Source organism: Melopsittacus undulatus, chromosome 5 (assembly GCF_012275295.1).
Source record: "Melopsittacus undulatus isolate bMelUnd1 chromosome 5, bMelUnd1.mat.Z, whole genome shotgun sequence".
NCBI lineage: Eukaryota > Metazoa > Chordata > Aves > Psittaciformes > Psittaculidae > Melopsittacus > Melopsittacus undulatus.
The window spans coordinates 63,922,288-63,935,626 of record NC_047531.1 but is presented as its reverse complement, the minus strand read 5'-3'; the positions used below and the strand labels follow the sequence as shown (position 1 = coordinate 63,935,626).

The 13,339-nt window shown below is 44.0% G+C and overlaps 1 protein-coding gene across 1 annotated transcript; it reads right to left on the bottom strand.

Moving 5' to 3' along the window:
- Positions 1–783: 783 nt before the first annotated feature.
- LOC101868916 (alpha-fetoprotein) lies at positions 784–12,148 on the bottom strand. Its single transcript, XM_013127775.3, has 14 exons — positions 12,064–12,148; positions 10,556–10,616; positions 10,181–10,319; positions 9,400–9,602; positions 8,717–8,864; positions 7,518–7,615; positions 6,828–6,957; positions 6,224–6,438; positions 5,402–5,534; positions 4,700–4,797; positions 3,772–3,910; positions 2,393–2,616; positions 1,756–1,888; positions 784–828 (listed from the first exon to the last, which is right to left on the bottom strand). Exons 1-14 carry the CDS (start codon positions 12,146–12,148, stop codon positions 784–786), a joined length of 1,851 nt encoding a protein of 616 aa, XP_012983229.3.
- Between the last annotated feature and the right edge of the window lie 1,191 nt (positions 12,149–13,339).

Here is a 13,339-nt window from a genome sequence, read left to right as displayed (position 1 = left end):
TAGACCTGAATCAGCGGCCAACTGTTGATGGCTCTTGGCCTGTGGTTCATTATAGCTGCATGGTGACCTGCATAGCTCCCCGGTGAGCAGTTCTCCTGTAATGGAATGGTACCGCTGCTTAATTGTTCCTGTGTCACGTGTGAAATGTGTCCTAGTACAATAGGTTTCCTCTAGGTTGTCTCTCTAATTTGCCAAGGTTACATCTAAGAATTGTAAAGGGGTTTACAACAGTGTGGCTCTACCTTGCTGTCAACCACAAACCTAACGAATGGGGTTTGGTCTGATGATTTATATCCTTAATGACAATTTCCATCCATTTAACTTATTCTTTCAGCAAATTTCCTCAAGGTGATGAGCTACCTCTTTGCACTTAAGGCTTGCATGCTTAAGGATCCTGAACAACTTAGAAATGTGGCTGGCTCTAAGTTACTTGCTTTGGTTTAAATTTTACATCTCCTTGTTAATTCTGAATCACTGTGACATGAACCAGAGCTGAGGTTTGTATGTGGGTTCCTCCCCATCTGACTGAAAAGCAGTTCCCCAGCCCAGCAGGTCCTATAGGATATATGGTTTACTGAGATATCTCTTGTCCCTTGTTTGCAGCAGCAGATGAACTGTAGCTGGTGTAAAACCACCTAGACTTCCTTAGCTTTGTGAGTAAACAGCCACAAGGTAGTTCTGTGCACTCTGAAAATCACGTTTCTGTTTATGCCCCATGAACATCAGAAAAGAGATGCTTGCTGTTAGTTTGGCAAGTGTCTTCCAATGCACTGCAGGAGCTCTTCATGCTGACAACATTTTTTCACTCCTCTTTATAAGTTCTGGACCCTGGAAAAGAGCAAGATATCTGTGAGCTAGTCAGAAAGGTGATGTGTTTGTGAACAAGCAAGCTGCCACTACTCACTGTGGCAGCAGTGGGTAGTGTTTTGTTGTCCTTGCAAGCTGTGTACAGACAATGTTCTGCAGAGCAAAGACACATTTACCACTATGTTTAATAAACATGTTGTATTTCCTGTTCAGCTCAGGCTGCCTTTGGAGATGTGATGTTTGGGAAGAGGTAGCAGAATGCTTCTTTGCAGGTGTGTGGCTTGGTGTGTTCAGAGGTGGAAACCACTTGTTGATACAGGAGAGACTTTTTTTGGTATTTTGTCATTTAAAGCAAGGCAAAGGCTGAGGAAAACAGGGAGCCAGGCTTAAGGCTGTGGAGGGTTTAAGCTTAGTGAAGGAGTACAACAGAGAGAGAGATGTGAGATAGACAAAAGCAGATTTGCTGGAAGGTGAAGAGAAGCTGAAGTAGCTCTGCAGTGTGAGGGTCAATGAGCTACAAGAACATAGCCAAGAGAAGGGGAAAACAAAGAGGGAAAATACTTTGACACTAAAATGTGACTACATCCTTTCTCTCCCTACTGCTGAGGAACTTTTCAAGTGAAACTCAGTTCAGAACTAAGATTTAAAAACTTAAGAGTTCACTTCAGAACTGTTAGCCAGGGAAAGACCTTTGTCCATGCCCTTCACAGGCCCAGTCCCAGCAGCTCCCCAGAAGAAACAGATGGAGCTGAGCTCTGTATCCATCAATTGCTGCACATAAACACACAACTAATTAGGTAAGTCATTTAGCAGTGAATCAACTAGTGCTGGTATCTGCATGTGCAGGAATTCTGCTTAGCCAGACTTGGTTTGGCTGTTTAAAGGAGAAATTCTTTCTCCTGCATATACTCTGTTTCCATTGTGAGTCAGATGAAGCAGAAAGGACACCTCTTTGGCAAAGCAGGCCTGGGGGTTGCCTCCTCCGCAGCACTGCTCTCTCATGGTGGTGAAGGCAGCTGTGATGGCTGATAGCTGCTCCTGTGTGATCTGGGGCTTGTATTTGATGAGGTTGATGAGCATTCTGCAAGGAAACCAGAGCAAAGCAGAGGAAGCACATGGCTTATGGTGCATTTCTCCAACCCTAGTCCTGACAAGTCCCTCTGTTACTGCCCACTTCCTTTCTACAGCTTTTTAATTTTCATTCCCCACCCAGATAGGTGTTTGCAGTAGGGAGCGAAGATGTGCCCAGTTCCCCTGGGAAATAAAATATCTGTGCAAGGTTTTAGCATCAGTCTGCCCCAGAAAAGCTGTGGCTGCCCCATACCTTGCAGTGCTCAAGACTAGAGCTTGGAGCAACCTGGTCTAGTAGAAGGTGCTGGGGTTGGAACTGGATGAGCCTTAAGGTCCCTGCCAACCCAAACCAGTCTGTGATTGACAATTATCCATGAACCAAGTGTGCAGGTGTTGTTTGTGTTGTGCACCACACCGGAGGGTCCAGGAGGTTTGGGCTCACCCCAGCACAGGTTAATGGCCAGGGTAAGAATAAGAAACAGGAGGGTAACAGACCAGAAGAGGCATGCCTTACTCTTGCTTCTTGTGCTGTAACTTCTCCTCCTCAGTTGTACACAAATCTTCATGGAAAGTGAACAGCCCTGGAGTCAGTGATAAGGGCACATAATGCTCATCCATTTCCAGTTTCCCTATGCACGGTCTCCTGAGGGCATACGAGTTGCTGCAGCAGTGGCACACGCCTGGGTTTATAGGGTCTCTCAGGTGTCTTCTGCATATTTCTCCAAGCACAAGATCCAGCTTTACCAAGAGAAGTGGGAAAAAAAATTTACATTTTTTATGGTCAAAAATACACACTGCTCTTGAAGTTATAAAGAATAACAGAGAGCTTAAATTAAGCTTTGTTTGTGACACAGGTGGCAGCTTATTTTTGACTGAATGCTGGCTTCTGGCAGTGCAATAATTTCTGAGAAGTATGCCTGTGTGGTTCCAGGGACTGTCCTTTGCACACAGAAACCATGTGATTTTGTTGTGGTTTAATCCCAGCCGGTAACTCAGAACCACGCAGCCACTCACTTTTCCCCCTTTTATTTCACCAGATCCCAGAGCAATAGGGGGGAGAATCTAAAGAATGTAAACTCCATGGGCTGAGATAAGACCAGTCCAGTAACTAAGGCATTACACAAACCACTACTGCTACCACCAATAATAATAAAAAGGGGAATAACAAAGGCGCAGAATATAAAGCTAAAAGGGGAAAAGGAAAATAATATACACAAGTGATGCACAGTACAGTTGCTCACCACCTGCTGAAAAATACCCAGCCTGACCTGAGCAGCAATCTGGGGCTTCTGAGTGACTCCCCCCAGTTTATATAGTGGGCATGACATGCTGTGGTATGGAATACCCCTTTGGTTAGTTTGGGTCAGGTGTCCTGTCTCTGCTTCCTCCTGGCTTCCCCTCCTCCCTGGCAGAGCGTGAGACTCACAAAGTCCTTAGTCAGAGTAAACATTACTGAGCAACAGAAAAACACTGGCGTGTCACCAGCACTGCTCTCAGGCTAAAGTCAAAACCACTGCACTGGGTACTAAGAAGGAGAAAAATGACTGCTACTGCTGAACCCAGGACAGACTTCTTTGTAAAGCATACTTGCATGGACTTGCTGTCTTCAGCAGGGCACCTGTGGGTCTGTGTGGCTGCTCTTCTTAAGGGGATGGTGGAGAAAATGTGTGGCTGGAGGATGGGCTGAAGCTTTTTATGTAGTTCAGTTGAAGCCTTAACTTCAGTGAGATGGAGTTATGCTTCCTTCAGGCATGGAAGTACACCTTCAGGTCAACTCAGCAGCTCAGGGAACATTCTTTTCACTTACCTTTACTCTTGGACCCTGCTGGCAGCAGAATTTGTGACAGAGTTTCCAGAAGAAGGATGACTGAGATCCAGAGGAACAATACTCACATTTTCCTCAGCACAAGGCAGCAGCTTGTCCGGGCTTAACTGGCAGCATTTGGAGCCGATTGTAGTCATCTGCTTGATGAATTTAATCAGCTCTGCAGATGTCAGTTGAGGCATCTTCTTGGTGAAGCTCATGAGGAGCCTGAAAAGGTAATTTTTCTGAAGTCAGTGATGTTGTTCCATGAGGCAGCAGCGAGCAAGTCTCTGCCTTCACATGTTCAAAGCTCCAGCCAGACCGCAGGGAACACTCAGTAGTGCAACAGCAGGACTAAGCCTGGTGTGTAGAACCTCACAAGCGTGCTTTATTTGTTTGACCTCTCTCCTTTCTCTGACCAGTTTCTTACCAGGTTAAACAAATAAATTAACTGCAGAATTGCCAGTTATGTGTTAGTGGCCCTTTTATGAGATGGTAGCTATGTCTTCCCCTTGTTATTACTTTCCCTGGGAGCACAGGGAGCTTGTCCAAGAGCAAAATTGGGTTTGTCTTCTTGGCACACTAGATAGGGGCAGAAGATAAGCTAAAAGAAGTTTACTTGTTTTTTTTCTTTTTAAAAGCTGTGCTTATTAACCCCTGCAGCCAGGAAAGCCTGAAGTGATGTAACAGGCAGAAGGAGCCCATCAGGCTTGTTGGAAGCCTCTAATTCCAGCGTCTTCTAAAGATCAAACATACACAGGAGGGCAAAAAGCCCGATGTGTCTTCACAGAGCAGGCCAGCTGAAGCTTAACTCTATGTGAGCAGCTTAAAGGTTTCGTTAAGATTGTGTACATCCTTTGTTAGGCATGTGCTTGTTAACATGCAAATCAGGCCCAAAGTTCCTGTAGGAGGTTTGTGCCTGCATGTTGTGTTTGAGCACAGTGTATGGTTCAGCTACTCTGGGGTTGCTCTGCCTACTGTAGTTGGAGGGATGCAAGCACGTAAAAAAAGTCTTACTCATTTTGGAAATAGTAATCTCCTTTCTCCCTGTAAATGTCACAGCTTGTCTTCATCACACTTTCAGTTTCATAAATATGTTTCTTCAGTTCCTCCTCCTGAAAGACATAAGTTAATTTGAGGAGTTGTTGTAGCAGGGGGAGTGCAGGATGCCCCACTCCCTCCAGATAAAGTCTGGATTATCTGTAACTACTTCTTACCTGCTATATGCCACCCGTTTTTAATTCCATAGAAAGCCTTTGTCTATCTGAAATCTCTATAGACTGCCTGAATGTGATACATGTCCTCCTTCAACCACCTTGATATGTTTAATGTTGTAGGGCTGATGGAAGGCTGGGTCCGAGATACAGGGCACCTCCTAACTTAAGAGGTTTACAGTGCCCATGTTTTGGTCTGTGACAATAGCTGTAAGAGTTTTGTATGTGTGGAAGAAGGCAACAGGCACTGCTGGAGCACCCAGTGTAGAGCAGAAACCTTTGCTCTAAGCCTTTTCCCAGCATCTCTTTTCCCAGCATCTCTGCCTATCCATGTGAAATTACTTCACAAGTGTCAATTGCAAAGGGCTCTGTTGATGCTTTTCCCATACTGAAGCCTTGTAACGTGCTGGTTTGTCACAGCAGCTGTGGCTAAAGGCCTGGAGCAGGCCAGTCATGTGGTCATATGTATGTTTGAATCCATCAGTATGCGGTGTGCAGCACCCACCCCTCTGCTGCAGCAGTCCTCTGGAGCTCCGGGCTTGCAGCACTTGTGCAGTAGGTCCTCATATCCTTTACCAATTCTTAAAAGCATTTGGGCAGAAAACTCAGGGTGTCTCCTGGAATATTCGTACAGAAACCTGCAATATGTGGAGTACCAGGAATTAGAGACGAGCCAAAAGAGCTGCCTAGTTAATGATCATGAAATAAGTTGCAGTAACAGACCCAGCTCTCAGCAAACACTGAAAAGATGAGCTCTGCTGCAGCTCGACATGGCACTTTGAACCCAATAAATTTTCATAACTAGACCTGATATATGTTATTTGAAGTGAATTCTCCATCTTTGGGACTTGATGCTGTGTCTGTTGCAGCATGGAGCATTTGTGCCTTACGTTTACTACAGGTAGGATCAGGGCTTCATTGCACAAAGAACATGTGTAGAACAGAAACCAACTGATCCCATTTGAATTGAGGCATGAGTCTGTCTTAATTGTTTTGAATTCAGCACTGAAGAGTGTATCATCAAAGCTGTAGCAGGCATCTGAAATCAGAGCTGATGGCTCCTAATTTTTACAGGCATTTCTTCAGTTTTGCCTCTGAAATAACCTTCTGCTCTGCTCTGCATTTGCAGAATGCATTTGCTCTGCATTCACACCTTCTAGGGGTCAGTGGTGGTTTACTAAGATCAACTTGCCTAGTATCCCAAGCTTACCCTCTCCCAGACCAGATAAATCTGAGGCTGATGAGCTGGACTTTTATGCCCAAATGTCATCTTGAGACCCAAGTATTGAAACAAGAAAATAGAAGAGCTGAGGAAGACCAAAGTTACCTGGCTAAGTGTGTGTCCTTTTCCTGGGCAAAACGATCACATATTTCCTTGTCCTCTATAAACTCCCTGAGGTGGGGGGACAGGTCTGCAGGTTTGTCATTGTTTTCTGTATTAACTATGCATTCACTTCTTTGTAACAGAGGCTTTTCACAGCACTGCTTTATTTTGCTTGATAGGATGTCTTGGTTAGTGCAGACATAGTGCAGAAGCTCTTCCTATAAAGAAGAAAAAGAATGAAGGAAATTTTGCCAGACTTTGGTCTTTGTAGGGTTTTATGATCAGTGTTTTCATCTGCATTTTCCAGATGGAGGAGGTGACTCCCAGAGAGAAGAGGTGGCTTCTCGAAACTGTGCCATGCAACTCTGGTAGAACAGGGAAGAAAACTCAAGCCCTGTTGATCTATTTGGTGCAGCCCCTTCCTTGCTGTGCAAAGGGTGCTCCTGGGTTAAAAAGTCAAATGGGAAATCAAGCAGGTTTTCAGACTGCAGAGTTAAACTCCAGTTTCAGAGAGCGCTCAGTGCAGCACTGGAGGAAGAAAAATCTGAAACCAGCACAAAAACAGCATTACATTTCTGCAAACACTCAAATGTTAGATGAGGTTTACCCTGTCATGCATGCAGTCCAGCATGTCTCCGCGGCAGCAGTCCTTGTGCATGTTAGCAACATCCATCACAAGTTTGCTAACAGTTGCAAAATCAGCTTTAGGGAATTTTTGGCTTATCTGAGCAAGTTTCCTATAACAAAGAAAGACAGTTATTGTTTTGAATCACAGTGTGAGGCTGTGATAGCTTCTCTCATTTTATTGTGCAGGGGGTATCCAAACTGCTCAGGAATGGTCTCTTCCCTGCTCAAGCTAATAAATGTTCCTTGAAGGCAAGAGCTGAGATTTTCAGGGTTGTCTAAGGTGACTTTCACTGTGAGATGGTGGAAGGAAATGTGGTAGGTGAGCGCAAATATCGCAGGAGCAACCTTGTGTCAAAACTAGGTAAGAGAGATGAGTTGTATTCTGCTCACAATCACTCCAACTTTCATTCCAGACGGCTGTGTTCCTTTCAAACTCTGGGTTTAGGTTTTGAAAGGTAATGGCATTTTTTAAGGAAACAATGAGAGCTGTCATGTCTAAACTTGTGTTTCTAGTCTGTCTTCCTTTTCAGATGTTGCTATTGACCTGCATATGACAGGGACACTGCTGGTAGTTGAGTCACTGTGCTGTACGCAGGTGTGAAGCTGCCCACAGCTAACACACAACATCCATGCTTCATTTCAAAATAAGATGAACATGGGGAGCACTCACAGAGCCTTCAAGGTCCTTTCTCCAAACTTGTGCAAGATTCCACATGTGTGTTCTTGCCTTAGGCTATCTTCTTTTATTGGCTTCACCACCTTTGGTGCCTGGTAGAAAGGAGATACAGACTGAAAGAGGATACAAAGACAAGACAATGCTTTATGCTAAAACTACTGCTGTGATTGTTTTTTAAACAAGGACCTTTTAATAGTGAAAGAAAAACGCTGTCCAGGCTGCAATATGAACTGTTGTGCTCGCTATTTAGTTGCTGGTATTTATTAAGCAACTGTTCAATGCTTCTCATCCTTATCTTCCACTGTGACAGGTAGTACGCTCTAAGTTTCTGACACGGGTTATGTGTGGGGTATGTCTCTGCAGTGCAGGTACCCAGAGAAGCAGGAGCTGTATCGTGGTGCTATCACCAGGGAAACAAATCAGGCTTTTATATGCTGTGTAGCACCTCATCCTCTCTGAGCAGAGCTGGGAGGACAGTGATGCTGTCACAGGGCATGGGGATTGGTTTGGGCTCTCACTGTAAAACTTCAGCTGCCCAACACCCCACATTCAGGCATTTTCACTTAGGAGTTCAAGCTGTAATTCAGAAGAGTACTTGAATCTGGTTTCAGCTTGACCTTAGTTCAGAAGCTGAATTCTAACATCCGGTTGAGATGCTGAAAAGGGGGACATGGATCTGCTTAAGAGGGATATGGACCTGCTTGAGTGAGTCCAGAGGAGGTCACAGAGCTGTTCCAAGGGTTGGAGCACCTCTGCTCTGGAGACAGGCTGAAGGAGCTGGGCTTGTTCAGCCTGGAGAAGGCTCCAGGGAGACCTTATAACAGTATTCCAATATCTAATGGCATCTCCAGGAAATCTGGAGAGGGACTTTTCACAAGGGTGTGTAGGCAAACCTGGCTTTAACCCGACAGAGGGGAGATTTAGATGAGCTCTTAGGAAGAACTTCCTAAAAACTCACCTGTGAGGGTGCTGAGGCCCTGGCACAGGGTGCCCAGAGAAGCTGTGGCTGCCCCATCCCTGGCAGTGTTCAAGGCCAGGCTGGACACAGGGGCTTGGAGCAACCTGGTCTAGGGGAAGGTGTCCCTGCCCAAGGCAGGGGTTGGAACTGGATGAGCTTTAAGGTCCCTTCTAACACAAACCATTCTATCATTCTCTGAAGAAGTGGCTGCTATCTGTAGCCTGCAATGGAATACCTGTCTCTGAAAGCATTCCTCCGGGTCATAGGTGATGTCTTCAGAGCTTCTGCAACAGTTTTTCATCATCTCATCATACCGGATAGCAACAGAAAGGATGGTGGGGGCATAGAGGAAAGGATGCCTTCTGGCCACCTCATAAATAAAACTGAAACCCGGGAAAAACATCTTTAGTTTCCCAGTAAGCTCCCACATGCAGGAGCAGCAGTGGTATATCTGCCTCTGTCAGAAATTAAAATGGTAGCTGCTAAAAGTGATTGTTTTACTGTCATAATGACAAGCCACACAGTGTGGTGTTTATCTTGGAAACTGCTGATGGTGTGGCCAGTTTCCTGGAAATCTCAGATCCTGCCAGTTCTGTTTCAGAAGCAGCACTACTTCTGCTTGGCTTTTAAGGACTAAACAGAGGCTCCTGGTTTCAGATGAGGCCTTTACATGCACTACAATAAACCAGGGCAGATTGTTTGACATATAGACCTATATCCAAAGGAGGACATGGCAGAACAGGCTTTGCAAAATGACCATTATAGCTGGATGAATTATGCAAATAATTCACATTAGGAAGAAGAACTAGCACAGGATTACAGAGAACCTTAGATGGAACTCGACAGCTGCATTAAAAACTGTCTTTGCTGTCCGCAGGTTCATAACTGTCTTATCTAGGCAATGAATTTATGACTTACTGTTCTGTTAACAGATGTTGATTCTGTGAATGATTTTTACAGGCAGCTTCTACATTTGGCCTTTCAAAAGGAGAAATGAACCCTCTTGATGAATTTTTAAGAGTGAGGAAGCAGTCATTTCTTTGAGGATCCTTTTTAGCACAGCAGTCAGTAAACTCGGGAAGATTTTCCTCCTGGCATATTGTATCAAGGAAGATCTTGTCCTATCAAAATTAGGAAAAAGTTAACTTGCGTGAGGATTCCATTTTACTCCCCTGAGCTTTGCAAGGAGGCTACTTCAAGCCAACAAGCCCCAACTTGCATATACTGTTTTTCTCTTAATTTCTTCCTGCTTCAACTGCAGTGAAAATCAGACTGACCTCTAAAACCTGGGTGATGATTTTTTGAACTTTGGTACCTACTGTTAAGCCAAGACATGCTTCCGAGTGGAACGGTTGTCAAACACTCTGACCTTATAACATTATTCAGACTCTTTTACTTGATTACACCAGCCATTAAGGCACATCTTTCTAAATATCTTTTAGTGACATGCAGGTCACGGCTGCAGGTACAGATGCTGTGCTATTCAGGATGGAGGGAGGAGAGGGGCTTTGTTTTCCTCCACTGATCTTGAGACACTCTGTAGATGGGAGCCTGGAGAACCAAAGAGTCAGTTAAGGCCAAACGCACATACCCAGGGAAGTCTCCTAATGTGCCTTTCTGGGAATACGCACATCAGGGCTCTGACATGACAAGTCACTTGTGAAAACAATTGCCAGGTTAGGAGGGTAAATGTGCTTACCAAGGGCTTCAGGCAGTCTGGGTGGTCCCTGGCTGCAGCAGCAGCACACCTTTTGGCGAGGTCTGTGACATCCTCAGCCATTTTAACTGCTCTGCCAAATGTGCCTCCTTGCACATACTGAGCAAACATGACCAGGGCCCTAGGAGAAGAACACACAACATTAAACTTGTTGCTGGCTACCTAAGAAACTAATTCTGTAACTTTACATGTGAGACTGTAAGAGGATTCATGTAACTGGGGCTGAATTGGCACAAACACTTTCTGGGCTGGCAGAACTGGTGAGCATTTGACTTGCTGTGTGTGCTCATTCCGAATGATGCAAGGCTGTGCAGTGGCAGCTAATTTGCAAGTAGAAGCTTTATCTGGATGACTTACATGGCTTTAAAATTATTCTTCTGCAGCTGTAAAAAGCGTTGGCCAATGCTGGTTTTTCCCTCTGAAAAACAAGAGTATTTGAGTAAAAAATGTTTGTTAAATACTACATCAAATATCTTCTCTTTTTTTTGGTATTGGAGGCTAGGAGAAAGATAATTCAGCACCTGGGGTAGTAGAAGTGGGAATACCAAGGCCTGAGATGTAATTTCCCATCTGACTTAAGCACACGGATATGAAACTATTTGTTTCTGACCCATAATATATTAGGGCCAATATAATATCCCTGCCTAGCACAAGTGTTATGGAGAGGAATACGCTAAAACCTGGGGGTGTTCGGCTACTTTGATGCTGCATGTGATTAAAGAAGCACCTTGAAAACACCTTTTAACCTTGCCTTAGCTATCTTAAAGTGCACTTGACCACTCTACTACTGATGAAGGATTCTCTGTGCAGAAAACATGGGATAAAATAAGGACAACAGTGGCATGCAAAGCTTCTCCAAAATCCACATTGCTGCATTCTTCTGTCCATGCTATGAACTGGCTCAGAGGAAAGTATGTGTCCCATCTATGTGAAAATCCTGTGCAAATATTCTTCCTTTGCCGGGGGACCTTTATTAATGGGCAAATCCAAATGTCATGATTTATTGAGGTCCTTGTTTGTTTGGGAATACACAGAAAGTAATTTTAAAACAAGGGGCCTGCTCCCAAATCAAGGTGTTACTGGTTCACCCTTGCATCAGTTGGGCTGAGAGCACTGTAAAAAGGTCAAACAAATCAAAGAAATAAGCCAGCTTATCCCTCTGAGTAATGCAGGGGTGTCAACTGTGACGAAAACATGAGAAAAAGAACACAAACATCAGGTCTGTGGTACACTGTTGGGCCGTTTTGTGCATTTGGAATTTATATGGGTGAAAAAAGAGCTGACTAATGAAGACAATATGGAATGGGAAAGAAGTGTCTTATTTTAGGCCGCATTTTTAGGCCTTTGTGAGAAATTTGTTCATTGTAAGCTCTCTCAGGAGTCAATAAAGAGAGAGTAAGAGCCCTCCAAAGGAAAACACAGAGTAATAGCATAACTTAGCTACTCTGAACAGTCACCAGAGATGGAGGCAGCATCCCTCTTGGGCCTCCTCTATCTCACTTCCTGATGCACTGCAGAGGGAGCCCAGAAAGTTACAGGCTTCACTTCAGCAGGTTTTGGAGTACCTAAAACCAGTGGTACAACCACATTCCTGTGGATGGAATTCCCCTTCAACAGGCTTCCTCTCAGTAACCACTTGCTGTCCTGCACACTAAACAGATTCTCAAGCCTTTAAAAAGCCACACATCCAAGGCTGATCACCAATAAATTATACAGATTGAGGTTTGTTGTATACCTTTGACCCATAGAAAGCAGAAGCATAGAACTGCAGAGGTAAAGCAAGATACCAAATAACCATGTGTGAGATGCTGCAGCCATCAGTATTATACAAAAAGATAGAGTAAAAACATAAGATACATTCTTACCTATGTCCCCATAACTTCCAGGCAGGGCTTTGACTATGGGAAGGCTCCCCAGTAAAATCACATATATTACTCTTCTCCAGTTCATCCTGTCAGATTTTGGCAGGGGCTTGGGGTGAGCTTGATTCATCGGGGTAAGGCAGAAAGAAGTAATGGGAAACAGTTACTTTTATACTCTCCCAAATGACTTCTGGTTAATCAAAACCCCTTTACATATAACATTAGCCAGTTTGGAATACTCTCACAATATTTAGACCCCCCATTATTTGCTCAGGAGGATGAATCCACCAGCTTGTTGCAAAGGATGGACCTTGGAGATTCCTTTTTTTTTCCCTTAAGGTCCAGACAAATACACATTTTTAACTTATCAGACTTCAAACAAGAAGTTTAAACACTCCTTGGGCTTTTTACTGTGCACGCTGATCTCATCTACTTGCAAATTTGTTCAAAGGTGATTGCTGCAAAGAAGATGTCTTTGTAACACACTGTTGATGGAAAAACCCCAAATTCAGCTTTTCATCCCTCCTTGCTGCACAAGCTGTCTCTTGCTCCAAGGTGTCATGGTCAAAAGGCTGAACTAAGTATCCCCTATAATATTTTTGCAGCATCAAAAAACCTCCAATTTTTGAAACAAAGTTAACTCTCAAACTGTAAAACGAAGGGAATAATTTCCACTTAATACAGTTATTTTACTTACTTTTGGAATAGTATGCTGTAAGTATCAGCACGACAGAAATGTCAAATTTTTGAAGACAGAATGGCTTTAGAGAGCCACAGGTATATGTAACACAGTGGTAGGTGGGCAAGGATACGTGTGTTTAGTCTGAAGGAAGGGGCAAAGACAGAGCTTTCATTTGTTTCTAGAGAAAATGGCAATGCTGTTTTGTTCTGTGCTGCTGGAAGAGCATGAGGGTTGCTTGCCATCACATGAGATGGTATCAAATGGAAAAGGATTCTGAGTAAGAAGATGGGAGCATGATCACCAGACCAGACCTGAAATCTAAGGGGAAACCATGTCCATTGAGGATGACACAGTGCTCATGAAGGCTTTATCTGCAACTTAACTCTGTCTTTGTGGGACTGAGCCTGTCACTGCCTGTGTTTAGCAGAGTTGCCCTTCGGGTGGGGGGTGGCAGCTCTTCTGCCCCATCTGCAGAATCTTCTTCCTTTTTTGGAAATAAGGAAAAATTCCTTGTTTTGAAGAACAAACGGTTGTAATGAATAGATTTAAAAATAAAAGATTAGAAGTATTGTTTTATATGCCAAAAAAAAAGCAGCA